Source organism: Brassica napus, chromosome A3 (genome assembly GCF_020379485.1).
Source record: "Brassica napus cultivar Da-Ae chromosome A3, Da-Ae, whole genome shotgun sequence".
NCBI classification, from domain to species: Eukaryota; Viridiplantae; Streptophyta; class Magnoliopsida; order Brassicales; family Brassicaceae; genus Brassica; species Brassica napus.
This window is the reverse complement of record NC_063436.1, coordinates 6,452,542-6,477,626: the sequence shown is the minus strand read 5'-3', so window position 1 is coordinate 6,477,626 and position 25,085 is coordinate 6,452,542. Positions and strand designations below refer to the sequence as shown.

At 35.6% G+C, this 25,085-nt stretch overlaps 4 protein-coding genes, 3 long non-coding RNA genes and 2 pseudogenes across 14 annotated transcripts; 4 read left to right on the top strand and 5 right to left on the bottom strand.

Moving 5' to 3' along the window:
- Positions 1–1,440: 1,440 nt before the first annotated feature.
- On the bottom strand, positions 1,441–2,388 carry LOC111213267 (annotated as a pseudogene).
- Positions 2,389–3,225: 837 nt separating this feature from the next.
- On the bottom strand, positions 3,226–6,300 carry LOC111198522 (annotated as a pseudogene).
- A 1,140-nt stretch (positions 6,301–7,440) lies between these two features.
- Positions 7,441–8,431, top strand: LOC111213266 (protein FAR1-RELATED SEQUENCE 4-like). Its single transcript, XM_022714977.1, has 2 exons — positions 7,441–8,219; positions 8,305–8,431. Exons 1-2 carry the CDS (start codon positions 7,441–7,443, stop codon positions 8,429–8,431), a joined length of 906 nt encoding a protein of 301 aa, XP_022570698.1.
- Positions 8,432–9,805: 1,374 nt separating this feature from the next.
- LOC125601984 lies at positions 9,806–12,929 on the top strand. Its single transcript, XR_007334526.1, has 2 exons — positions 9,806–10,060; positions 10,233–12,929. It is a non-coding gene; the product is annotated as an uncharacterized LOC125601984 (long non-coding RNA).
- Positions 12,700–13,782, bottom strand: LOC106368963 (EKC/KEOPS complex subunit LAGE3-like). The gene is made up of 4 exons (XM_013809049.3): positions 13,601–13,782; positions 13,195–13,267; positions 13,079–13,134; positions 12,700–12,953 (listed from the first exon to the last, which is right to left on the bottom strand). The coding sequence occupies exons 1-4, from the start codon at positions 13,654–13,656 to the stop codon at positions 12,848–12,850; spliced, it is 291 nt and encodes a 96-aa protein (XP_013664503.1). The 5' UTR covers positions 13,657–13,782; the 3' UTR covers positions 12,700–12,847.
- Positions 13,783–14,283: 501 nt separating this feature from the next.
- On the bottom strand, positions 14,284–17,576 carry LOC106368958 (putative carbamate hydrolase RutD). Of its 8 annotated transcripts, none has more exons than XR_002657892.2 (12): positions 17,278–17,576; positions 17,015–17,198; positions 16,716–16,798; positions 16,519–16,619; positions 16,298–16,393; positions 15,976–16,029; positions 15,748–15,896; positions 15,527–15,644; positions 14,956–15,051; positions 14,820–14,864; positions 14,629–14,750; positions 14,284–14,561 (listed from the first exon to the last, which is right to left on the bottom strand). XR_002657892.2 is itself a non-coding variant. In XM_048773868.1 (12 exons), the coding sequence occupies exons 1-11, from the start codon at positions 17,402–17,404 to the stop codon at positions 14,668–14,670; spliced, it is 1,128 nt and encodes a 375-aa protein (XP_048629825.1). In that variant the 5' UTR covers positions 17,405–17,576; the 3' UTR covers positions 14,284–14,561; positions 14,629–14,667. The 8 variants fall into 8 exon arrangements, 3 of the variants coding, with proteins under 3 accessions (XP_048629825.1, XP_013664494.1, XP_013664492.1); XR_007334508.1 differs by having other exon boundaries at positions 14,284–14,548; positions 14,939–15,043; XM_048773868.1 differs by having other exon boundaries at positions 14,956–15,043.
- Positions 15,059–15,461, top strand: LOC125601995. Its single transcript, XR_007334538.1, has 2 exons — positions 15,059–15,192; positions 15,409–15,461. It is a non-coding gene; the product is annotated as an uncharacterized LOC125601995 (long non-coding RNA).
- Positions 17,577–17,677: 101 nt separating the features above from the next.
- On the top strand, positions 17,678–24,205 carry LOC125601987. Its single transcript, XR_007334528.1, has 2 exons — positions 17,678–21,336; positions 21,509–24,205. It is a non-coding gene; the product is annotated as an uncharacterized LOC125601987 (long non-coding RNA).
- On the bottom strand, positions 23,976–25,058 carry LOC106368962 (EKC/KEOPS complex subunit LAGE3-like). The gene is made up of 4 exons (XM_013809048.3): positions 24,877–25,058; positions 24,471–24,543; positions 24,355–24,410; positions 23,976–24,229 (listed from the first exon to the last, which is right to left on the bottom strand). The coding sequence occupies exons 1-4, from the start codon at positions 24,930–24,932 to the stop codon at positions 24,124–24,126; spliced, it is 291 nt and encodes a 96-aa protein (XP_013664502.1). The 5' UTR covers positions 24,933–25,058; the 3' UTR covers positions 23,976–24,123.
- Positions 25,059–25,085: the final 27 nt, after the last annotated feature.

Sequence of the window (25,085 nt, the reverse complement as noted above, 5' to 3'; positions counted from 1 at the left end):
TTAAAAATGTACTAAACTTTTCTGATTAAAATACAAATAAAATATCATTTAAATTTATGTATATATTAGGTAATTTTAAAAATTGATCAACACCGAGTTTAGAGAGATAGATATATTAGTATTTAAGTCTGTTTTTGATATTTTTATTGTTTAATTCCTTTTAATCTTTTACTGGTGTACATAGTACATACAGATTGACACATTTATAAAAGTTTATGAAATTCAAAATCATCTAAGCAAGCGAAAATAGCATATGAAACTATAAATACAGATATTCAAGCAAAAAAAGTTTTATCTTTTAAGAAGCAGATTTACTGCAAACCAATAGCAATAATAAAGTCTGAAATACATATTAGTAGTATAATTTGTCTCTGTTATCTAAATTGTAAAGGAATTAAGAGAATAATTGCAAAACTGCATTAGCAACCGGAAAGAATAAGAGAAATGAAAAAGGAAACTTGTTTGGATTTGAACAACTAGTCCACTAGACTGAGTGACAAGCTGTTAACAAGCTGTTAGAACTCTCGGTAGACAGAATAATTATAAGAAATATGTCCATCCGTTTTCACTGGACATGAGTTCAAGAAACTGACCCTCAGCCACAGAAATTAACCATGAATTCTCTAGCCTTTTGAAGCGGTGGAATATCATGGATAGTCGGTAAATTCCTGAATATATTGATCACAAACTGAACCAATTCCATATCTTCCTGGTTGAATTCATCCCTGGAAAGCATAAAGATCATTTTAGGAAAAAGGGTTTTACACCACTTACACCAAGTACCTCAAACACAATAAGGAGCTAATAAATTTCTAATAATATACTAACAATTCTAAGTCCTGGATAGAGGTTTATAGCAAACAGAAGTCACTGCAAATATGTTACTGAAAGTAATGATCTGTTGAGGGACCATCATATGATCGGATTCTACATGCATTGTGAGAAACACCAACACCTTAACTAACAATCAGATGATTTAATGGAGTTTGGAAAAAACTACATTATATGGAGTTTGAAAATAAATATGTCATTGTTTTTCCAGAAATAAACTTCTTGTTTTAGATCCATGTAATTGGTTTTTGAAAATAAACTCTTGTTTGAGATCTACGTAATTGTTTTTTTTGGGAGTGTAGACCTTGATGAGCATTATATATATATTGGAAAATCCATGGTCATTGAATTCTTCAAAATTAAATACTAGCTCGGGATTCTTACAAATGAGAGCTCATCATGTTAACCAGGTTATGACCATCATTGATGGTCAAGAAACTTATAAAATACATACATCAAAATCCAAATGCATTCTTTTCCAAAATGAAAACGAAATTCAGAAGCATCAATTCTTACTGTGATTGAAATTGAAACTCATAGAGAAAAGAAAAGAAAACCGAATCACCCAAACCAAACAACCATTCTAACCGATCTCGCAAGTCGCAAACCTAGTCAAAATCATAAGCTTAAATGTAATATATTTTACACTTCGATTCAGCCACAACATAACAATACACTGCTTGATAAACACTACAATATTGAATTCTTGAAGGGACAAAGAGAAAGAATCAACATTCGTCTACACATTGGTGCTTTCAGAATGCCCCCAAATTCTTGAATTGTTCTTGTGGCCAGTGTAAGAACGTCAAGAACGCAGAGAGGATGCTCGAAGAAGCCTTGCCTCTATTGCCTCAAAGTGGCTGTAAAGTTATCCAATGAGCAAATATAAAAAAAAACTAGTAAACGGACCCGAAAGATTCCAATTAGGCATCAATCAGTTTTAAAACGATTTAAGCAGGATAGATTAACTTTGAGAAACTCACACAGAAAGCTTGTTGTTTGATACGGACATGACTCTTCTCACCTTATCAGGCTGCAACTGCATTAACGGTCACAGCATAAGAAACTATAACAAGAGTGAATTGAGAAACTTTCAAACCTCTTTATCAACAGCCAATGATGTGTACGCAATGAAAGCTTGTTGTTCCGTTTCGAAATTCACATCCAAGTTGCTGCAAATTTAGCCCATACAAAAAAACTCTTACAAGATAATCACAGCCCGAAACTTTCTACCACAAAAAAAAAAAAATCAAATTGAAAAATTTCATCAAGTCTATAACAGTGTGATCCTCAAAGGCAAACTCGTACAAAAGTAGTGCGAAATAATCTAAATGAGCGGAGATAATGAAATTAGGTCGTATAGGCTGTTAATGTGGGTAAAGATCGAAACTTTGGACTCTAAAATCAAAGAGTCCTTAACTGCCACAGACTCAAGATTTGAATAATTGAATTAGTATGTTCTATCACTAGATACAGAGAAACCAGAAGCTGAACATACCAGCTGAAATCCCAATTTGGTTTGGTTGAAGGCGCAGTTCGAGGACCAGTTGCAGCCATGTTTTTTGCTGCTTCCTTCCTTCTGTCAATGGAGGTTGTACCCAAAAAATAAAAGAGAGAATCAGCAAAAGGGGCTTAATGGGCCTCTGGCCCAAGACTTTTCATTACGATGTGAATGAGGAAAGGTTCGCAAACCGTAAACAATGATCGTGAAAGGGGGTATATGCCGTGGGATATTTTGCATGAATGAATATTACTTTGAGCATATCAGAATCTCTACTCATTTTGCTCTCTCTCTCTCTAAAAGCTCTTTCTAGTTTTACAGAACAAGATCATTCAACAAAGCTGTTACAAGAAAAGAAAAGAAGAAAAACAAGACATCATCCACGGAAGATGATTTTTGAGCTTTGGTTTCAGACAGAAGCAGTATCAGGCATGTCCTCTTCTCATCTCTTTGTTATGTTTTCTTTGTACTCTTATTTTTAGAACTAGCTCTTGTTTTGTAACTAGAAGCTATAACCTTCATACATGGCTTTCATATATTACAACAACCATGGTGAAGATTCATGAAACATAGAATGTTTAATCAAAGACCAAGAATTTCTACTGCATTAAATGTGTTGTTTTCTTAGTGGTTATTCTTATTCAATTTATCTTAAGCGCTTAATCCTTTATAGATAGCATATAGAACTTGTAAAAAATACATGTAAAGTTTCAATGAGATTTATTTATGTCTTGTATTTTACATATTACATTTCGATCAAGGTACTAAATTACAACAAATGTTCCTTGTGAAATGATTCCTCTACACATGTATATATCAACAGTTTTGTATTATTATCATCTCTTCCATGTACAGCAGTGGTCTCTCCTTCTCTAGCTTCTTTTTTGCAGTAAAATTATCTTTTATGTTTTCATCAGCTTGATCATTGGAGAACAGCATAATTGTCTGTACGAAAACTCTGTTTAGGATAAGTCTAGTTGCTAACGTTCTACTAGTCATAGTTAAAGCAGTGAGGAGACTTCTTACCAGTCTGACAAATTGAAATGTATGATAGGTGTGTTGTTGTTATTGAGACAAGGCCCAACTTTGACGGGTTGACGACCCTGAAAGCTCTTCTTGCATGCTCGAATGCCAAAACCAGAAGCCCTAAGAGGAAAAGTAGACATCGATGAAACTTTTCCATGATGAAAGATGGAGGAGAGACCGCATTCTTGCCTTCTGATGAGGTTCTAATCAATGCTATTCTCCTCGTGAAATAACCTGAAAGGAAACGTTGATATTAGTCTCAGAACAAGCTTCGAAAATGAAGAACAACGGTCTGAAAGAGTGGATACTTGTGCAACTCTTATACCGGGAGTTTCAGGTGTCAGGTTAGTCCAATCGGTTGTGCTTTCTTCATTTCTGACGCCTTTATTAACTCCATAAGAGATTTATTAACCTGCAAAAATGATCAGTAATGCATGTTCAATCCTTTCTTCCAGGTTCTGAGGAGATATAAGAGAGATACAGACAAGAGCAAGAAAAAAACATTTGTTCCCTCTACCATTTATTATAGCAATGCCTATTCTTACAAAGAACTCAAGAGCCTGGTAAGTCTTTTATAGTTTGCTATCAAAACTAACAACAAGGTTTACATAACATAGTATTGATTACAAATCACAATGGTCGATCAGCTACTAAGAAGACGATTTCTTCCAAATAGAGGCTTTTTTCAGATTATGAAATGATTCTAGTTCCGTCTTTTATCTTTATGATAGGTACGGTCAAATCGGATTATGATATCCACAAACATTTACTGCAGACTATAGAAGGTTAAGGAAAGCAAGACTTGTTAGTGTTCAAGTCTTTATATAACAACAGACGCAAGAGAGACAGAGAAGTTAAAGACATGACAGTAAACAGGAACAAAAAAAGGGTACCTCATCTGTTCTCTCGTGGCTAACAAGATGACCACCATGAAGATCCACCATTCTAGCAACAGGATACAGCCTCTGTGCCAATCTTCTCGCGTGAGGTATCTGAGCAATGACATCATGTCTGCATACAAAACAATACTCAAAAATCAACCCTTGTGTACACGTAAAAGATTCTTCAAAGCATGAGATGATTCTGTATCCTAACTGCATCTGTTGTAACATACCTTCCGTGAATGACTGAGACAAGAAATCCAGCAGAGCGGATCCATTCGATCTCTGGTTTTGTGATTTTATGTAACCAGCAAGCATTAAGCTGGCCGTCAAGCCCGTTCTTGGACTGCATTCCAGTTTCTGATATTCCTTTTACGTATTGCTGCATTTGGCATCCCTCAAACATTAGTTATCTTTGATCATAATATCATTATTTCTCCGCATGAAACCAGTATGCTCACCTCATATAAAACATCTCGCCTTGTGTTAGTTCCTATTCGTTCTGCCAGAAAATCCTGCATTTATAATAACATCATCACACATACAATTTTGTAACCAATATATGATTCAATGTATCAACCAAAGCAATCATCTAGTCGCTCTTAACAACCGTACAGAGAATACAGCATCAAACTTTACATAGAAAGAAAATTGTAATAAAACATTCCTCCTCCAACAATACAAGCCATTTTCCAGAACTCCAATCATCAAATCTATTAAACAACTGGTCTATGTAAATGTGGTTCTTATAGAATTTCGGCACACCACAGAGAAAACCGCCACCTGTGAATAATGTGTGTCCAAATCAACTTTAGCTCTTTGTTTAGGGGTCTTTGCCATCCAGAAACGTATCGCAATGGAAAGTGTTAGCCTGTCAAGCTGTAGCACATAAAAACAAATCACTTTTTACATATAAGAAACCAAAAAGATCCAACAACACATATGAACAAAACCATATAGCTATCAAAGAAGGAAGATTCAAGAAACAGCGCCATGTGTGTTACCTTGGGGAAACACTCGAAACCTCCACCAGTAACGTTAAGCAACGCTAGAGAAAGAACCCGTTCCGGCACCATTGCAGCTAACTTACAAGCTATCATTGCTCCTGTTTCATCAAAAAGCCACCAAGAGAACAACAGTAAGAACTAAGAAGGAAGAAAACAAACAAAAGTCACTTGAATTGTCTGGAAAAAAAACTTACCCATCGAGTGCCCAATAATGTGAGCTCTCTCCCATCCCAAATGATCCAACAAACTAATTGAATCCTTTGCCATTATAGTTGTTCTGAGAGGACACAAACAAAACCAAACAAAACCAACTTCACAATTTGTTGAATCCAAGTAAAAAGAAAGGGTCTACTCCCAAAAAAAAATTGGAATTTTTTTAATTATATACAACTCCTCAAATTTGTAAAAAAAAAAAAAAATATAAACTCTTAATTATCTATAGCTCCGACCAGCTCTCTAACTACAGACAGGTTCTCAAGTATAGAGACTTACGTGTATTCAGATTTGTGGGAGGGCACGGAGCTTCGACCCATACCACGATTGTCGAAAGCGCAAACCTCCATGCCTTGGCCAATCCCTGAATCATCGGAAACGTCTCCATCTTCGTCGTTGGGTTTATCCGTCCCCGTTAATCCCTTGATCTGAGGACCCCACGATTCATGTGTTCCAGCTAAACCTGAACGAAAAAGGAGAAAACTTTAAGCATTTAAATCGAAAACCCAATTGAAATCAAGCTTGCAGAAAGAGAGTTCTACCTATGATGAGAAGAGCTTTGGTAGGACCGTGACCGTACGTTCTGTAGAATATCTTGACCCCCGCATTGTTCTTCAGCGTCGTCTCTGCGTCGACGACTTGTTCTTTCGCGACCTCGCAATACGGCATCGTTTTTGCTCAATGATGTTTGTCTGCCTGAGAAATCTGGGTGATGTTATTCGGATTCAGCAACAGGAAGGAGAAGATGAAAAGAGAAAAAAGAAAAAAGACTTTTATTTTCTTCTTTATAGAGAGAGAGTGGACTTTATTCTCAGACGCCCTTATTGGAAAATATCTATTCTCCATATCCCTTCTCTATTCTCAATACCCTTTTGTATTTGCAAACCCTAAACTAACCTTCCATTTATTTATTATATATCATCCACCTCATAACATTTATATCTTGAATTAAATAAATCAACCATCTTCATGGCCCACAAACAACCTTAACCAATGAAATTGAAGATGGCCCCACATATCTTCACTCTCCCACTGCTCTTCGTACGTACAGCTCTTTTTCTTCATTTTCCATAGGCGATTTTGAAGCTTCTAAAACAGGTATTTAAAGTTCGTTTTTGATGATTTTTTTAAGAAATATCATTTAAATATAGCATATATCAAGGGTAATGTTTAAAATATAAGATTTCATGAAAAATTTGAGATTTTAAGGACGATTTTGAATACTGTGTTAGTTGATATTAGGTTATTTTATGTACTTTTCTGATTAAATGTTTTAAAAAATATCATTTAAATGTAGTGTATATGATAGGTAATGTTAAAAATGTACTCATGAAACTATGTTTATGGGTTTTAGATGGAGATATATATATATATATTTAAGTCTGTTTTTGATGATTTTTATTTGTTTAATTCCTTTTAATCTCATTAAGATAGAGTAAATATCCGAACAAATTCGTCTTTAATAGTTTATTAGTTAGTGGAAGGACAATTTCTGGGTATTACAAAGATAACTAGTTTTACTAAGAAAAAATAGATTTACTGGTATTACTGATATTACTATGTTTACTAGTTCTACTAGTATTACGGGTATTACTTTGTTTGTAGATTTAAAAGAACTAGTATTAGCGAGAGAAGACTGTAGGGTGTGAGAATGAAATATTTGCCTTAATATTGATAATTTTTATGATATTCCATTTTATTTCAGGAAAAATGCAAAATCCGCATTGCACAATCATTTGTTTTGATTACGGGGGATATTATATGAAAGATGGGGCTGAAATAAAATGGATATCAGGAGATGGTGAAGGTGAAGATGAAATTCACACGATTGTGTTGAAAAAATCAGTGGAGGAGGTGACATACACTTGTTTGGTTGAGCGTATTTTCAGAAAGATCAAGGTAGATGAATCTAAGATGGAAGCGAGGATTAGTTACTTCCCAATGGTATTGAATTGGAACAAGCCATCATATATCTGGAATGATGAAGACGAATCCTGACACTGTAACTCGTGTGGTAGTGGATGAGGCCAACAAATTTAAGTATCTGTTTTTTGCCTTGGGAGCTAGCATAGAAGGGTTCAGCGCGATGAGGAAAGTCCTCATTGTGGATGCAACACACCTCAAGAATGTTTATGGTGGAGTTCTAATTGTTGCGGCTGCTCAGGATCCTGATCATCACACCTACCCAATTGCTTTCGGTGTAGCAGATGGTGAAAAAAATGATAGCTGGATGTGGTTTATGGAACAGTTGAAATCAGTGATAGGAGATGTCCCGGGATTGGTATTTCTTTCAGATAGAAACAAAAGCTTGATCAATGCAGTAGGTGCAGTGTTCCCTCAGGCCGCTCATGGGTATTGTATATGGCATTTGTCTCAAAATGTTAAAGGCCACGTCCGTAACCACAGAGACACTTGTGCATTTAAGTTTATGGAGTGCGCACACGCTTATACAGTGGCTGAGTTCTTGAACCTTTATGATGCTTTTCGCAGAAGGTATCCTTCTGCAGCGGAGTATCTTGACAAAAATGTTGAAGAGAGGAAATGGGCTAGATGTTACTTTGAAGGAGATAGGTACAATGTTGACACCACCAATTCAGTGGAATCTTTTAATGGTGTAATTAAGGAAGCAAGAAAGTTCACCTTGCTACCAATGTTTGATGTCATCATTGCAAAAATGGCTGAATGGTTTAATAAACATAGGAAAGAGGCAGCTGAGATACCACCTACACTAAAGCTTGTGCCTATTGTGGAAACAGAAATGTCCAAAAGATGTCCAATAAAACAGCAGAAGGAAAAAAAATATTTGAACTGTCACTTTTCATGATTTACAAATATTAAAATATAGCAAGAAATTAATCATAAATCTTACCATAGACGGTGCACCTTACAGCTCCAGTATTAACCATGCCAATAAGCACATTGCTGGTTTTGATCTCAAGAAACAGAAGTTTCTCAACCTCAAGTTGAAATAGTGAGGAAGGAATTTAAAAAAAAAAATACAGTGAGGAAGAGCAAATGAGAATACAGATCTGTTTAGGGAATTGTTATGAGGGCTGCAGGCGTTGTAAGCAACACATTTATAGTAGTCAGATGATGATAACTGAAACAGTAGAAAAGAGAATCTGTTGAGAAACTATTCATCTTTAGTAGTAGTTAAGAAGAGTAATAATAACAATTCATGTGGAAGATGTGGAGTGAATATAGACAGTTAGAAAAGCAGTAGAACAGGTTGCATTCGGATTCTCTTTGTTTAAGGGAAGTGACTTGTGAGAGATGTGAAGCACTGAAGATTGTATAAAGCTCTCCAGATTCTACTCCATGATCTACTGAGTATCCGCATAGCATGTTTCCCATGTATTCTCGATTTGATCTTGCATCAGGGCCTTCATGTGATCTTATAATCATCTAAAGACGGTAAAAATAAACACATTAAAGTTTATATAATCACAAATGAAAACATCATTAGAAGCTTTACATTTACCTTTTAAGCTCGATTGTTTTAGAAAACTCTCAGTGCAATCAGCTCCCTAAAGAAGTCCCTTATAATTACTTTCGCTCAGACCATCAGCCATCCACAGACATGACCATAAAACATGGTTAAGAGTTATATTCCCATCATCATTCTCACCAACTTGTCTCATGTCAACCTTGTCAAGTTCTTCTAATGAACCCAACAATAAAGTGCTATCTTCATGGACCCGAGAGGAGCTTTGAAAGAGGCCTCCATGAGTTGTGTAGACACTATCTGATAGTACATATGCCAAAGGTAACGTTTTGAAACAATCGATACACCTGGAATGTAGCACTGGACCGTGTTCACCGTATCTGTGACATGTCTCTTTCAAGAAACCAAACTCTTCTGCAGAAACTCTTGTTTCTGAGCTTCCTCTAAGTAAAAATACCATCTCAGGCATCAGAATTTGTAGTTATCACCAAACTAAATTGAACGTGAGAAATAAATCACCAAACTAAATTGAACGTGGGTCCCACAACTTGCTGAAGGCGTGAAACTATTATTAGAACGCATAGATAATGAAAAGAACCCTAACTCATGTTAAACGAAGACAGTTTACAATATGGAAAAACTATAATTGTTTTTTTTTTCATATAACGTGATGAACCTCATTTAAAAATGAAACTCATAATACATTTGTAGGCCCGGCCCACAGAGAATACCGAAGAAGCAAAGGTTTCCGACCTTCATAAATATATATTAGTTTCGGCTATCAATGTACAAAGTATCTTTTAGTTCAGTGGTATAAATGTTGTAGTTTATATCTCAATAATCCGGGTTCGAGCCACAGACTTGATATTTTTTCACACTTTTTAAAAGTGAGACCCACCAAAATGCTGACGTGTCGGCTTAGGAGGAGAGAAACTCTCCTATTATATTATAGATTTTTCAATTTTTATTATATTATTATTATAAATACTCTCTTAAAACCCCTCATTGAGGGTGTCTTAAAAAAACATAAACTTTCAAACAAACAAAAACATAAATTAACATTTTTCTTTCAGATCAAAGCACTCTACTCTGGCTAGAGACTCCAAATTCCCAGACAATCTGAATCTTTCCTTTCTCTTCGCCAATTGTGACGGGAGTAAGTGATTTCATTTCTTTTGATCGAACATTCGGTTTTTCATCCACTTTTCTTATTACAAGAAATAAACCCTAGGCTGACTAGTCTCGTTGTGGTCTTGTTTGATTCATCTTCTAGTGAACCTTGGAATCCATCCTTATTGAAACTTTGGTTTCCAATTTTTGTTATGCAGACAAAACAGTTCAGAACAAAAGAAATATATATGGCTAGAAGAAGAAAACCGGAAGTGTGGCTTAATAATGAACTAGATAGGATAAGCGAATTGCCTGATCCTTTGATCTGTCGAGTACTTTATCATCTTCCCACAAAGGATGCTGTAAGAACGAGTGTTCTGTCCACCAGATGGAGGACTCTCTGGCTTTGGGTTCCTCGTTTAGGATTGAATTATCGAGTCTTCCAGAAAAAAGATGCCTTGGTTAATTTTGGTGACAGGTTTTTCGATTCCGACAGGGTTTCAAGCATAGACAAAGTTGAGTTAGATGTGGAGTCAAATTAAGGTGTAGATTCGAATAAAGGTGTAGATTATTACAATTCTTACGTCACACCATGGATTGATGCAGCAGTTAAGCGAAAGATCCAACATCTAGATGTTCGGACTGATCCAGATAGTCCTCATATCCCTAAATTTTGTTACAGGCGGTTTAGGGCTTATTTTCATGGGATGCCCCTAAGCCTTTATGTCTGCGAGACACTGGTATCTTTAAAACTCGATGGCGTCTTCTTGCGTGATTCAGAGTTTATTTACTTACCTAGTCTGAGGATTTTGCACTTAATATCTATGATGAATCCCAAAGAGGCCACTTTCGAGAGACTTATCTCCTCATGTCCTGTCTTTTTATGGGTTACGTCTGAGATACTCGAAATAAGGTTTTAATCGTGTAGTTTGAGAAATGCAATTAATGATATGAATCTCTCAAATCTCGAAGGGAATGTTTGTTGGTCGTCTATTGATTACAACACGAGGTATAATTAATAACACTGAGACATAAGTATCTCCTGGACATTAGAGAGGGTTTTGTTAATTATTGTCCTTGGTCTTGTTTCTTGTCAGCAAATATCCATATATTTGTCGAATGGTTTGGTCAACCAGTTATGAATACTAAGTTACATAGACAAAGTCACGTATACAATTCTTTTTTTACAACCTGTTCAGTAAGCCTTTAAATTAAAGAACGTAGAATGCATATAGGCGTAAAGAATGCCTAAACCAGACTTAAAATACAAATAAAGATATTCAGTTATTTATTACATATTCGGAAGTTTTAAAACGATTGATCAACACCGAGTTTAGAGAATAGAATGCTTAGTCTTACAAAATCACTTCAAAATAGCATATTGGTAAAGAAACACAAAACTTTTACTGGTGTACATAGTACATACAGATTGACACATTTATAAAAGTTTTATGAAATTCAAAATCATCTAAGCAAGCGAAAATAGCATATGAAACTATAAATACAGATTATTCAAGCAAAAAAAGTTTTATCTTTTAAGAAGCAGATTTACTGCAAACCAATAGCAATAATAAAGTCTGAAATACATATTAGTAGTATAATTTTGTTCTCTGTTATCTAAATTGTAAAGGAATTAAGAGAAATAATTGCAAAACTGCATTAGCAACCGGAAAGAATAAGTAAGAAATGGAAAAGGAAAACTTGTTTGGATTGAACAACTAGTCACTAGACTGAGTGACAAGCTGTTAACAAGCTGTTAGAACTCTCGGTAGACAGAATAATTATAAGAAATATGTCCATCCGTTTTCACTGGACATGAGTTCAAGAAACTGACCCTCAGCCACAGAAATTAACCAATGAATTCTCTAGCCTTTTGAAGCGGTGGAATATCATGGATAGTCGGTAAATTCCTGAATATATTGATCACAAACTGAACCAATTCCATATCTTCCTGGTTGAATTCATCCCTGGAAAGCATAAAGATCATTTTAGGAAAAAGGGTTTTACACCACTTACACCAAGTACCTCAAACACAATAAGGAGCTAAATAAATTTCTAATAATATACTAACAATTCTAAGTCCTGGATAGAGGTTTATAGCAAAACAGAAGTCACTGCAAATATGTTACTGAAAGTAATGATCTGTTGAGGACCATCATATGAGTCGGATTCTACATGCATTGTGAGAAACACCAACACCTTAACTAACAATCAGATGATTTAATGGAGTTTGGAAATAAACTACATTATATGGAGTTTGAAAATAAATATGTCATTGTTTTTCCAGAAATAAACTTCTTGTTTTAGATCCATGTAATTGGTTTTTGAAAATAAACTTCTTGTTTGAGATCTACGTAATTGTTTTTTTTGGGAGTGTAGACCTTGATGAGCATATATATATATTGGAAAATCCATGGTCATTGAATTCTTCAAAATTAGAATACTAGCTCGGGATTCTTACAAATGAGAGCTCATCATGTTAACCAGGTTAATGACCATCATTGATGGTCAAGAAACTTATAAAATACATACATCAAAATCCAAATGCATTCTTTTCCAAAATGAAAACGAAATTCAGAAGCATCAATTCTTACTTGTTGAGATTGAAACTCATAGAGAAAAGAAAAGAAACCGAATCACCCAAACCAAACAAACCATTCTAACCGATCTCGCAAGTCGCAAACCTAGTCAAAATCATAAGCTTTAAATGTAATATATTTTACACTTCGATTCAGCCACAACATAACAATACACTGCTTGATAAACACTACAATAATTGAATTCTTGAAGGGACAAAGAGAAAGAATCAACATTCGTCTACACATTGGTGCTTTCAGAATTGCCCAAATTCTTGAATTGTTCTTGTGGCCAGTGTAAGAACGTCAAGAAACGCAGAGAAGGATGCTCGAAGAAGCCTTGCCTCTATTGCCTCAAAGTGGCTGTAAAGTTATCCAATGAGCAAATATAAAAAAAAAACTAGTAAACGGACCCGAAAGATTTCCAATTAGGCATCAATCAGTTTTAAAACGATTTAAGCAGGATAGATTAACTTTGAGAAACTCACACAGAAAGCTTGTTGTTTGATACGGACATGACTCTTCTCACCTTATCAGGCTGCAACTGCATTAACGGTCACAGCATAAGAAACTATAACAAGAGTGAATTGAGAAACTTTCAAACCTCTTTATCAACAGCCAATGATGTGTACGCAATGAAAGCTTGTTGTTCCGTTTCGAAATTCACATCCAAGTTGCTGCAAATTTAGCCCATACAAAAAAAACTCTTACAAGATAATCACAGCCCGAAACTTTCTACCACAAAAAAAAAAAAAATCAAATTGAAAAATTTCATCAAGTCTATAACAGTGTGATCCTCAAAGGGCAAACTCGTACAAAAGTAAGTGCGAAATAATCTAAATGAGCGGAGATAATGAAATTAGGTCGTATAGGCTGTTAATGTGGGTAAAGATCGAAACTTTGGACTCTAAAATCAAAGAGATTCCTTCAAACTTGCCAGACTCAAGATTTGAATAATTGAATTAGTATGTTCTATCACTAGATACAGAGAAACCAGAAGCTGAACATACCAGCTGAAATCCCAATTTTGGTTGAAAGGCGCAGTTCGAGGACCAGTTGCAGCCATGTTTTTTTGCTGCTTCCTTCCTTCTGTCAATGGAGGTTGTACCCAAAAAATAAAAGAGAGAATCAGCAAAAGGGGCTTAATGGGCCTCTGGCCCAAGACTTTTCATTACGATGTGAATTGAGGAAAGGTTCGCAAACCGTAAACAATGATCGTGAAAGGGGGTATATGCCGTGGGAATATTTTGCATGAATGAATATTACTTTGAGCATATCAGAATCTCTACTCATTTTGCTCTCTCTCTCTCTAAAAGCTCTTTCTAGTTTTACAGAACAAGATCATTCAACAAAGCTGTTACAAGAAAAGAAAAGAAGAAAACAAGACATCATCCACGGAAGATGATTTTTGAGCTTTGGTTTCAGACAGAAGCAGTATCAGGCATGTCCTCTTCTCATCTCTTTGTTATGTTTTCTTTGTACTTCTTATTTTTAGAACTAGCTCTTGTTTTGTAACTAGAAGCTATAACCTTCATACATGGCTTTCATATATTACAACAACATGGTGAAGATTCATGAAACATAGAATGTTTAATCAAAGACCAAGAATTTCTACTGCATTAAATTGTGTTGTTTTCTTAGTGGTTATTCTTATTCAATTATCTTAAGCGCTTAATCCTTTATAGATAGCATATAGAACTTGTAAAAAATACATGTAAAGTTTCAATTGAGATTTATTATGTCTTGTATTTTACATATTACATTTCGATCAAGGTACTAAATTACAACAAATGTTCCTTGTGAAATGATTCCTCTACACATGTATATATCAACAGTTTTGTATTATTATCATCTCTTCCATGTACAAGCAGTGGTCTCTCCTTCTCTAGCTTCTTTTTTGCAGTAAAATTATCTTTTATGTTTTCATCAGCTTGATCATTGGAGAACAGCATAATTGTCTGTACGAAAACTCTGTTTAGGATAAGTCTAGTTGCTAACGTTCTACTAGTCATAGTTAAAGCAGTGAGGAGCTTCTTACCAGTCTGACAAATTGAAATGTATGATAGGTGTGTTGTTGTTATGTGAGACAAGGCCCAACTTTGACGGGTTTGACGACCCTGAAAGCTCTTCTTGCATGCTCGAATGCCAAAACCAGAAGCCCTAAGAGGAAAAGTAGACATCGATGAAACTTTTCCATGATGAAAGATGGAGGAGAGACCGCATTCTTGCCTTCTGATGAGGTTCTAATCAATGCTATTCTCCTCGTGAAATAACCTGAAAGGAAACGTTGATATTAGTCTCAGAACAAGCTTCGAAAATGAAGAACAACGGTCTGAAAGAGTGGATACTTGTGCAACTCTTATACCGGGAGTTTCAGGTGTCAGGTTAGTCCAATCGGTTGGTGCTTTCTTCATTTCTGACGCCTTTATTAACTCCATAAGAGATTTATTAACCTGCAAAAATGATCAGTAATGCATGTTCAATCCTTTCTTCCAGGTTCTGAGGAGATATAAGAGAGATACAGACAAGAGCAAGAAAAACATTTGTTCCCTCTACCATTTATTATAGCAATGCCTATTCTTACAAAGAACTCAAGAGCCTGGTAAGTCTTTTATAGTTTGCTATCAAAACTAACAACAAGGTTTACATAACATAGTATTGATTACAAATCACAATGGTCGATCAGCTACTAAGAAGACGATTTTCTTCCAAATAGAGGCTTGTTTTCAGATTATGAAATGATTCTAGTTCCGTCTTTTATCTTTTATGATAAGTTACGGTCAAATCGGATTATGATATCCACAAACATTTACTGCAGACTATAGAAGGTTAAGGAAGCAAAGACTTGTTAGTGTTCAAGTCTTTATATAACAACAGACGCAAGAGAGACAGAGAAGTTAAAGACATGACAGTAAACAGGAACAAAAAAAGGGTACCTCATCTGTTCTCTCGTGGCTAACAAGATGACCACCATGAAGATCCACCATTCTAGCAACAGGATACAGCCTCTGTGCCAATCTTCTCGCGTGAGGTATCTGAGCAATGACATCATGTCTGCATACAAAACAATACTCAAAAATCAACCCTTGTGTACACGTAAAAGATTCTTCAAAGCATGAGATGATTCTGTATCCTAACTGCATCTGTTGTAACATACCTTCCGTGAATGACTGAGACAAGAAATCCAGCAGAGCGGATCCATTCGATCTCTGGTTTTGTGATTTTATGTAACCAGCAAGCATTAAGCTGGCCGTCAAGCCCGTTCTTGGACTGCATTCCAGTTTCTGATATTCCTTTTACGTATTGCTGCATTTGGCATCCCTCAAACATTAGTTATCTTTGATCATAATATCATTATTTCTCCGCATGAAACCAGTATGCTCACCTCATATAAAACATCTCGCCTTGTGTTAGTTCCTATTCGTTCTGCCAGAAAATCCTGCATTTATAATAACATCATCACACATACAATTTTGTAACCAATATATGATTCAATGTATCAACCAAAGCAATCATCTAGTCGCTCTTAACAACCGTACAGAGAATACAGCATCAAACTTTACATAGAAAGAAAATTGTAATAAAACATTCCTCCTCCAACAATACAAGCCATTTTCCAGAACTCCAATCATCAAATCTATTAAACAACTGGTCTATGTAAATGTGGTTCTTATAGAATTTCGGCACACCACAGAGAAAACCGCCACCTGTGAATAATGTGTGTCCAAATCAACTTTAGCTCTTTGTTTAGGGGTCTTTGCCATCCAGAAACGTATCGCAATGGAAAGTGTTAGCCTGTCAAGCTGTAGCACATAAAAACAAATCACTTTTTACATATAAGAAACCAAAAAGATCCAACAACACATATGAACAAAACCATATAGCTATCAAAGAAGGAAGATTCAAGAAACAGCGCCATGTGTGTTACCTTGGGGAAACACTCGAAACCTCCACCAGTAACGTTAAGCAACGCTAGAGAAAGAACCCGTTCCGGCACCATTGCAGCTAACTTACAAGCTATCATTGCTCCTGTTTCATCAAAAAGCCACCAAGAGAACAACAGTAAGAACTAAGAAGGAAGAAAACAAACAAAAGTCACTTGAATTGTCTGGAAAAAAAACTTACCCATCGAGTGCCCAATAATGTGAGCTCTCTCCCATCCCAAATGATCCAACAAACTAATTGAATCCTTTGCCATTATAGTTGTTCTGAGAGGACACAAACAAAAACCAAACAAAACCAACTTCACAATTTGTTGAATCCAAGTAAAAAGAAAGGGTCTACTCCCAAAAAAAAATTGGAATTTTTTTAATTATATACAACTCCTCAAATTTGTAAAAAAAAAAAAAAATATAAACTCTTAATTATCTATAGCTCCGACCAGCTCTCTAACTACAGACAGGTTCTCAAGTATAGAGACTTACGTGTATTCAGATTTGTGGGAGGGCACGGAGCTTCGACCCATACCACGATTGTCGAAAGCGCAAACCTCCATGCCTTGGCCAATCCCTGAATCATCGGAAACGTCTCCATCTTCGTCGTTGGGTTTATCCGTCCCCGTTAATCCCTTGATCTGAGGACCCCACGATTCATGTGTTCCAGCTAAACCTGAACGAAAAAGGAGAAAACTTTAAGCATTTAAATCGAAAACCCAATTGAAATCAAGCTTGCAGAAAGAGAGTTCTACCTATGATGAGAAGAGCTTTGGTAGGACCGTGACCGTACGTTCTGTAGAATATCTTGACCCCCGCATTGTTCTTCAGCGTCGTCTCTGCGTCGACGACTTGTTCTTTCGCGACCTCGCAATACGGCATCGTTTTTGCTCAATGATGTTTGTCTGCCTGAGAAATCTGGGTGATGTTATTCGGATTCAGCAACAGGAAGGAGAAGATGAAAAGAGAAAAAAGAAAAAAGACTTTTATTTTCTTCTTTATAGAGAGAGAGTGGACTTTATTCTCAGACGCCCTTATTGGAAAATATCTATTCTCCATATCCCTTCTCTATTCTCAATACCCTTTTGTATTTGCAAACCCTAAACTAACCTTCCATTTATTTATTATATATCATCCACCTCATAACATTTATATCTTGAATTAAATAAATCAACCATCTTCATGGCCCACAAACAACCTTAACCAATGAAATTGAAGATGGCCCCACATATCTTCACTCTCCCACTGCTCTTCGTACGTACAGCTCTTTTTCTTCATTTTCCATAGGCGATTTTGAAGCTTCTAAAACAGGTATTTAAAGTTCGTTTTTGATGATTTTTTTAAGAAATATCATTTAAATATAGCATATATCAAGGGTAATGTTTAAAATATAAGATTTCATGAAAAATTTGAGATTTTAAGGACGATTTTGAATACTGTGTTAGTTGATATTAGGTTATTTTATGTACTTTTCTGATTAAATGTTTTAAAAAATATCATTTAAATGTAGTGTATATGATAGGTAATGTTAAAAATGTACTCATGAAACTATGTTTATGGGTTTTAGATGGAGATATATATATATATATTTAAGTCTGTTTTTGATGATTTTTATTTGTTTAATTCCTTTTAATCTCATTAAGATAGAGTAAATATCCGAACAAATTCGTCTTTAATAGTTTATTAGTTAGTGGAAGGACAATTTCTGGGTATTACAAAGATAACTAGTTTTACTAAGAAAAAATAGATTTACTGGTATTACTGATATTACTATGTTTACTAGTTCTACTAGTATTACGGGTATTACTTTGTTTGTAGATTTAAAAGAACTAGTATTAGCGAGAGAAGACTGTAGGGTGTGAGAATGAAATATTTGCCTTAATATTGATAATTTTTATGATATTCCATTTTATTTCAGGAAAAATGCAAAATCCGCATTGCACAATCATTTGTTTTGATTACGGGGGATATTATATGAAAGATGGGGCTGAAATAAAATGGATATCAGGAGATGGTGAAGGTGAAGATGAAATTCACACGATTGTGTTGAAAAAATCAGTGGAGGAGGTGACATACACTTGTTTGGTTGAGCGTATTTTCAGAAAGATCAAGGTAGATGAATCTAAGATGGAAGCGAGGATTAGTTACTTCCCAATGGTATTGAATTGGAACAAGCCATCATATATCTGGAATGATGAAGACGAATCCTGACACTGTAACTCGTGTGGTAGTGGATGAGGCCAACAAATTTAAGTATCTGTTTTTTGCCTTGGGAGCTAGCATAGAAGGGTTCAGCGCGATGAGGAAAGTCCTCATTGTGGATGCAACACACCTCAAGAATGTTTATGGTGGAGTTCTAATTGTTGCGGCTGCTCAGGATCCTGATCATCACACCTACCCAATTGCTTTCGGTGTAGCAGATGGTGAAAAAAATGATAGCTGGATGTGGTTTATGGAACAGTTGAAATCAGTGATAGGAGATGTCCCGGGATTGGTATTTCTTTCAGATAGAAACAAAAGCTTGATCAATGCAGTAGGTGCAGTGTTCCCTCAGGCCGCTCATGGGTATTGTATATGGCATTTGTCTCAAAATGTTAAAGGCCACGTCCGTAACCACAGAGACACTTGTGCATTTAAGTTTATGGAGTGCGCACACGCTTATACAGTGGCTGAGTTCTTGAACCTTTATGATGCTTTTCGCAGAAGGTATCCTTCTGCAGCGGAGTATCTTGACAAAAATGTTGAAGAGAGGAAATGGGCTAGATGTTACTTTGAAGGAGATAGGTACAATGTTGACACCACCAATTCAGTGGAATCTTTTAATGGTGTAATTAAGGAAGCAAGAAAGTTCACCTTGCTACCAATGTTTGATGTCATCATTGCAAAAATGGCTGAATGGTTTAATAAACATAGGAAAGAGGCAGCTGAGATACCACCTACACTAAAGCTTGTGCCTATTGTGGAAACAGAAATGTCCAAAAGATGTCCAATAAAACAGCAGAAGGAAAAAAAATATTTGAACTGTCACTTTTCATGATTTACAAATATTAAAATATAGCAAGAAATTAATCATAAATCTTACCATAGACGGTGCACCTTACAGCTCCAGTATTAACCATGCCAATAAGCACATTGCTGGTTTTGATCTCAAGAAACAGAAGTTTCTCAACCTCAAGTTGAAATAGTGAGGAAGGAATTTAAAAAAAAAAATACAGTGAGGAAGAGCAAATGAGAATACAGATCTGTTTAGGGAATTGTTATGAGGGCTGCAGGCGTTGTAAGCAACACATTTATAGTAGTCAGATGATGATAACTGAAACAGTAGAAAAGAGAATCTGTTGAGAAACTATTCATCTTTAGTAGTAGTTAAGAAGAGTAATAATAACAATTCATGTGGAAGATGTGGAGTGAATATAGACAGTTAGAAAAGCAGTAGAACAGGTTGCATTCGGATTCTCTTTGTTTAAGGGAAGTGACTTGTGAGAGATGTGAAGCACTGAAGATTGTATAAAGCTCTCCAGATTCTACTCCATGATCTACTGAGTATCCGCATAGCATGTTTCCCATGTATTCTCGATTTGATCTTGCATCAGGGCCTTCATGTGATCTTATAATCATCTAAAGACGGTAAAAATAAACACATTAAAGTTTATATAATCACAAATGAAAACATCATTAGAAGCTTTACATTTACCTTTTAAGCTCGATTGTTTTAGAAAACTCTCAGTGCAATCAGCTCCCTAAAGAAGTCCCTTATAATTACTTTCGCTCAGACCATCAGCCATCCACAGACATGACCATAAAACATGGTTAAGAGTTATATTCCCATCATCATTCTCACCAACTTGTCTCATGTCAACCTTGTCAAGTTCTTCTAATGAACCCAACAATAAAGTGCTATCTTCATGGACCCGAGAGGAGCTTTGAAAGAGGCCTCCATGAGTTGTGTAGACACTATCTGATAGTACATATGCCAAAGGTAACGTTTTGAAACAATCGATACACCTGGAATGTAGCACTGGACCGTGTTCACCGTATCTGTGACATGTCTCTTTCAAGAAACCAAACTCTTCTGCAGAAACTCTTGTTTCTGAGCTTCCTCTAAGTAAAAATACCATCTCAGGCATCAGAATTTGTAGTTATCACCAAACTAAATTGAACGTGAGAAATAAATCACCAAACTAAATTGAACGTGGGTCCCACAACTTGCTGAAGGCGTGAAACTATTATTAGAACGCATAGATAATGAAAAGAACCCTAACTCATGTTAAACGAAGACAGTTTACAATATGGAAAAACTATAATTGTTTTTTTTTTCATATAACGTGATGAACCTCATTTAAAAATGAAACTCATAATACATTTGTAGGCCCGGCCCACAGAGAATACCGAAGAAGCAAAGGTTTCCGACCTTCATAAATATATATTAGTTTCGGCTATCAATGTACAAAGTATCTTTTAGTTCAGTGGTATAAATGTTGTAGTTTATATCTCAATAATCCGGGTTCGAGCCACAGACTTGATATTTTTTCACACTTTTTAAAAGTGAGACCCACCAAAATGCTGACGTGTCGGCTCAGGAGGAGAGAAACTCTCCTATTATATTATAGATTTTTCAATTTTTATTATATTATTATTATAAATACTCTCTTAAAACCCCTCATTGAGGGTGTCTTAAAAAAACATAAACTTTCAAACAAACAAAAACATAAATTAACATTTTTCTTTCAGATCAAAGCACTCTACTCTGGCTAGAGACTCCAAATTCCCAGACAATCTGAATCTTTCCTTTCTCTTCGCCAATTGTGACGGGAGTAAGTGATTTCATTTCTTTTGATCGAACATTCGGTTTTTCATCCACTTTTCTTATTACAAGAAATAAACCCTAGGCTGACTAGTCTCGTTGTGGTCTTGTTTGATTCATCTTCTAGTGAACCTTGGAATCCATCCTTATTGAAACTTTGGTTTCCAATTTTTGTTATGCAGACAAAACAGTTCAGAACAAAAGAAATATATATGGCTAGAAGAAGAAAACCGGAAGTGTGGCTTAATAATGAACTAGATAGGATAAGCGAATTGCCTGATCCTTTGATCTGTCGAGTACTTTATCATCTTCCCACAAAGGATGCTGTAAGAACGAGTGTTCTGTCCACCAGATGGAGGACTCTCTGGCTTTGGGTTCCTCGTTTAGGATTGAATTATCGAGTCTTCCAGAAAAAAGATGCCTTGGTTAATTTTGGTGACAGGTTTTTCGATTCCGACAGGGTTTCAAGCATAGACAAAGTTGAGTTAGATGTGGAGTCAAATTAAGGTGTAGATTCGAATAAAGGTGTAGATTATTACAATTCTTACGTCACACCATGGATTGATGCAGCAGTTAAGCGAAAGATCCAACATCTAGATGTTCGGACTGATCCAGATAGTCCTCATATCCCTAAATTTTGTTACAGGCGGTTTAGGGCTTATTTTCATGGGATGCCCCTAAGCCTTTATGTCTGCGAGACACTGGTATCTTTAAAACTCGATGGCGTCTTCTTGCGTGATTCAGAGTTTATTTACTTACCTAGTCTGAGGATTTTGCACTTAATATCTATGATGAATCCCAAAGAGGCCACTTTCGAGAGTCTTATCTCCTCATGTCCTGTCTTTTTATGGGTTACGTCTGAGATACTCGAAATAAGGTTTTAATCGTGTAGTTTGAGAAATGCAATTAATGATATGAATCTCTCAAATCTCGAAGGGAATGTTTGTTGGTCGTCTATTGATTACAACACGAGGTATAATTAATAACACTGAGACATAAGTATCTCCTGGACATTAGAGAGGGTTTTGTTAATTATTGTCCTTGGTCTTGTTTCTTGTCAGCAAATATCCATATATTTGTCGAATGGTTTGGTCAACCAGTTATGAATACTAAGTTACATAGACAAAGTCACGTATACAATTCTTTTTTTACAACCTGTTCAGTAAGCCTTTAAATTAAAGAACGTAGAATGCATATAGGCGTAAAGAATGCCTAAACCAGACTTAAAATACAAATAAAGATATTCAGTTATTTATTACATATTCGGAAGTTTTAAAACGATTGATCAACACCGAGTTTAGAGAATAGAATGCTTAGTCTTACAAAATCACTTCAAAATAGCATATTGGTAAAGAAACACAAAACTTTTACTGGTGTACATAGTACATACAGATTGACACATTTATAAAAGTTTTATGAAATTCAAAATCATCTAAGCAAGCGAAAATAGCATATGAAACTATAAATACAGATTATTCAAGCAAAAAAAGTTTTATCTTTTAAGAAGCAGATTTACTGCAAACCAATAGCAATAATAAAGTCTGAAATACATATTAGTAGTATAATTTTGTTCTCTGTTATCTAAATTGTAAAGGAATTAAGAGAAATAATTGCAAAACTGCATTAGCAACCGGAAAGAATAAGTAAGAAATGGAAAAGGAAAACTTGTTTGGATTGAACAACTAGTCACTAGACTGAGTGACAAGCTGTTAACAAGCTGTTAGAACTCTCGGTAGACAGAATAATTATAAGAAATATGTCCATCCGTTTTCACTGGACATGAGTTCAAGAAACTGACCCTCAGCCACAGAAATTAACCAATGAATTCTCTAGCCTTTTGAAGCGGTGGAATATCATGGATAGTCGGTAAATTCCTGAATATATTGATCACAAACTGAACCAATTCCATATCTTCCTGGTTGAATTCATCCCTGGAAAGCATAAAGATCATTTTAGGAAAAAGGGTTTTACACCACTTACACCAAGTACCTCAAACACAATAAGGAGCTAAATAAATTTCTAATAATATACTAACAATTCTAAGTCCTGGATAGAGGTTTATAGCAAAACAGAAGTCACTGCAAATATGTTACTGAAAGTAATGATCTGTTGAGGACCATCATATGAGTCGGATTCTACATGCATTGTGAGAAACACCAACACCTTAACTAACAATCAGATGATTTAATGGAGTTTGGAAATAAACTACATTATATGGAGTTTGAAAATAAATATGTCATTGTTTTTCCAGAAATAAACTTCTTGTTTTAGATCCATGTAATTGGTTTTTGAAAATAAACTTCTTGTTTGAGATCTACGTAATTGTTTTTTTTGGGAGTGTAGACCTTGATGAGCATATATATATATTGGAAAATCCATGGTCATTGAATTCTTCAAAATTAGAATACTAGCTCGGGATTCTTACAAATGAGAGCTCATCATGTTAACCAGGTTAATGACCATCATTGATGGTCAAGAAACTTATAAAATACATACATCAAAATCCAAATGCATTCTTTTCCAAAATGAAAACGAAATTCAGAAGCATCAATTCTTACTTGTTGAGATTGAAACTCATAGAGAAAAGAAAAGAAACCGAATCACCCAAACCAAACAAACCATTCTAACCGATCTCGCAAGTCGCAAACCTAGTCAAAATCATAAGCTTTAAATGTAATATATTTTACACTTCGATTCAGCCACAACATAACAATACACTGCTTGATAAACACTACAATAATTGAATTCTTGAAGGGACAAAGAGAAAGAATCAACATTCGTCTACACATTGGTGCTTTCAGAATTGCCCAAATTCTTGAATTGTTCTTGTGGCCAGTGTAAGAACGTCAAGAAACGCAGAGAAGGATGCTCGAAGAAGCCTTGCCTCTATTGCCTCAAAGTGGCTGTAAAGTTATCCAATGAGCAAATATAAAAAAAAAACTAGTAAACGGACCCGAAAGATTTCCAATTAGGCATCAATCAGTTTTAAAACGATTTAAGCAGGATAGATTAACTTTGAGAAACTCACACAGAAAGCTTGTTGTTTGATACGGACATGACTCTTCTCACCTTATCAGGCTGCAACTGCATTAACGGTCACAGCATAAGAAACTATAACAAGAGTGAATTGAGAAACTTTCAAACCTCTTTATCAACAGCCAATGATGTGTACGCAATGAAAGCTTGTTGTTCCGTTTCGAAATTCACATCCAAGTTGCTGCAAATTTAGCCCATACAAAAAAAACTCTTACAAGATAATCACAGCCCGAAACTTTCTACCACAAAAAAAAAAAAAATCAAATTGAAAAATTTCATCAAGTCTATAACAGTGTGATCCTCAAAGGGCAAACTCGTACAAAAGTAAGTGCGAAATAATCTAAATGAGCGGAGATAATGAAATTAGGTCGTATAGGCTGTTAATGTGGGTAAAGATCGAAACTTTGGACTCTAAAATCAAAGAGATTCCTTCAAACTTGCCAGACTCAAGATTTGAATAATTGAATTAGTATGTTCTATCACTAGATACAGAGAAACCAGAAGCTGAACATACCAGCTGAAATCCCAATTTTGGTTGAAAGGCGCAGTTCGAGGACCAGTTGCAGCCATGTTTTTTTGCTGCTTCCTTCCTTCTGTCAATGGAGGTTGTACCCAAAAAATAAAAGAGAGAATCAGCAAAAGGGGCTTAATGGGCCTCTGGCCCAAGACTTTTCATTACGATGTGAATTGAGGAAAGGTTCGCAAACCGTAAACAATGATCGT

What these genes read in the sequence shown, in the direction of transcription:
- LOC106368958 (XM_013809038.3), bottom strand. Translation starts at nt 17,404, where the DNA reads ATGCCGTATTGCGAGGTCGCGAAAGAACAAGTCGTCGACGCAGAGACG. An exon ending in TGGACACACATTATTCACAG is followed by an intron (nt 16,030 to 16,297) that starts GTGGCGGTTTTC and finishes TTATAAATGCAG; the next exon opens with GATTTTCTGGCAGAACGAAT. An exon ending in GCCACGAGAGAACAGATGAG is followed by an intron (nt 15,044 to 15,526) that starts GTACCCTTTTTT and finishes TCATTTTTGCAG; the next exon opens with GTTAATAAATCTCTTATGGA.
- LOC106368963 (XM_013809049.3), bottom strand. Translation starts at nt 13,656, where the DNA reads ATGGCTGCAACTGGTCCTCGAACTGCGCCTTTCAACCAAAATTGGGAT. An exon ending in CATTGGCTGTTGATAAAGAG is followed by an intron (nt 13,135 to 13,194) that starts GTTTGAAAGTTT and finishes CCGTTAATGCAG; the next exon opens with TTGCAGCCTGATAAGGTGAG. An exon ending in TCAAACAACAAGCTTTCTGT is followed by an intron (nt 12,954 to 13,078) that starts GTGAGTTTCTCA and finishes ATAACTTTACAG; the next exon opens with CCACTTTGAGGCAATAGAGG.
- LOC106368962 (XM_013809048.3), bottom strand. Translation starts at nt 24,932, where the DNA reads ATGGCTGCAACTGGTCCTCGAACTGCGCCTTTCAACCAAAATTGGGAT. An exon ending in CAAAATTGGGATTTCAGCTG is followed by an intron (nt 24,544 to 24,876) that starts GTATGTTCAGCT and finishes CTAAATTTGCAG; the next exon opens with CAACTTGGATGTGAATTTCG. An exon ending in TCAAACAACAAGCTTTCTGT is followed by an intron (nt 24,230 to 24,354) that starts GTGAGTTTCTCA and finishes ATAACTTTACAG; the next exon opens with CCACTTTGAGGCAATAGAGG.
- LOC111213266 (XM_022714977.1), top strand. Translation starts at nt 7,441, where the DNA reads ATGAAGACGAATCCTGACACTGTAACTCGTGTGGTAGTGGATGAGGCC. An exon ending in CCTATTGTGGAAACAGAAAT is followed by an intron (nt 8,220 to 8,304) that starts GTCCAAAAGATG and finishes ATTAAAATATAG; the next exon opens with CAAGAAATTAATCATAAATC.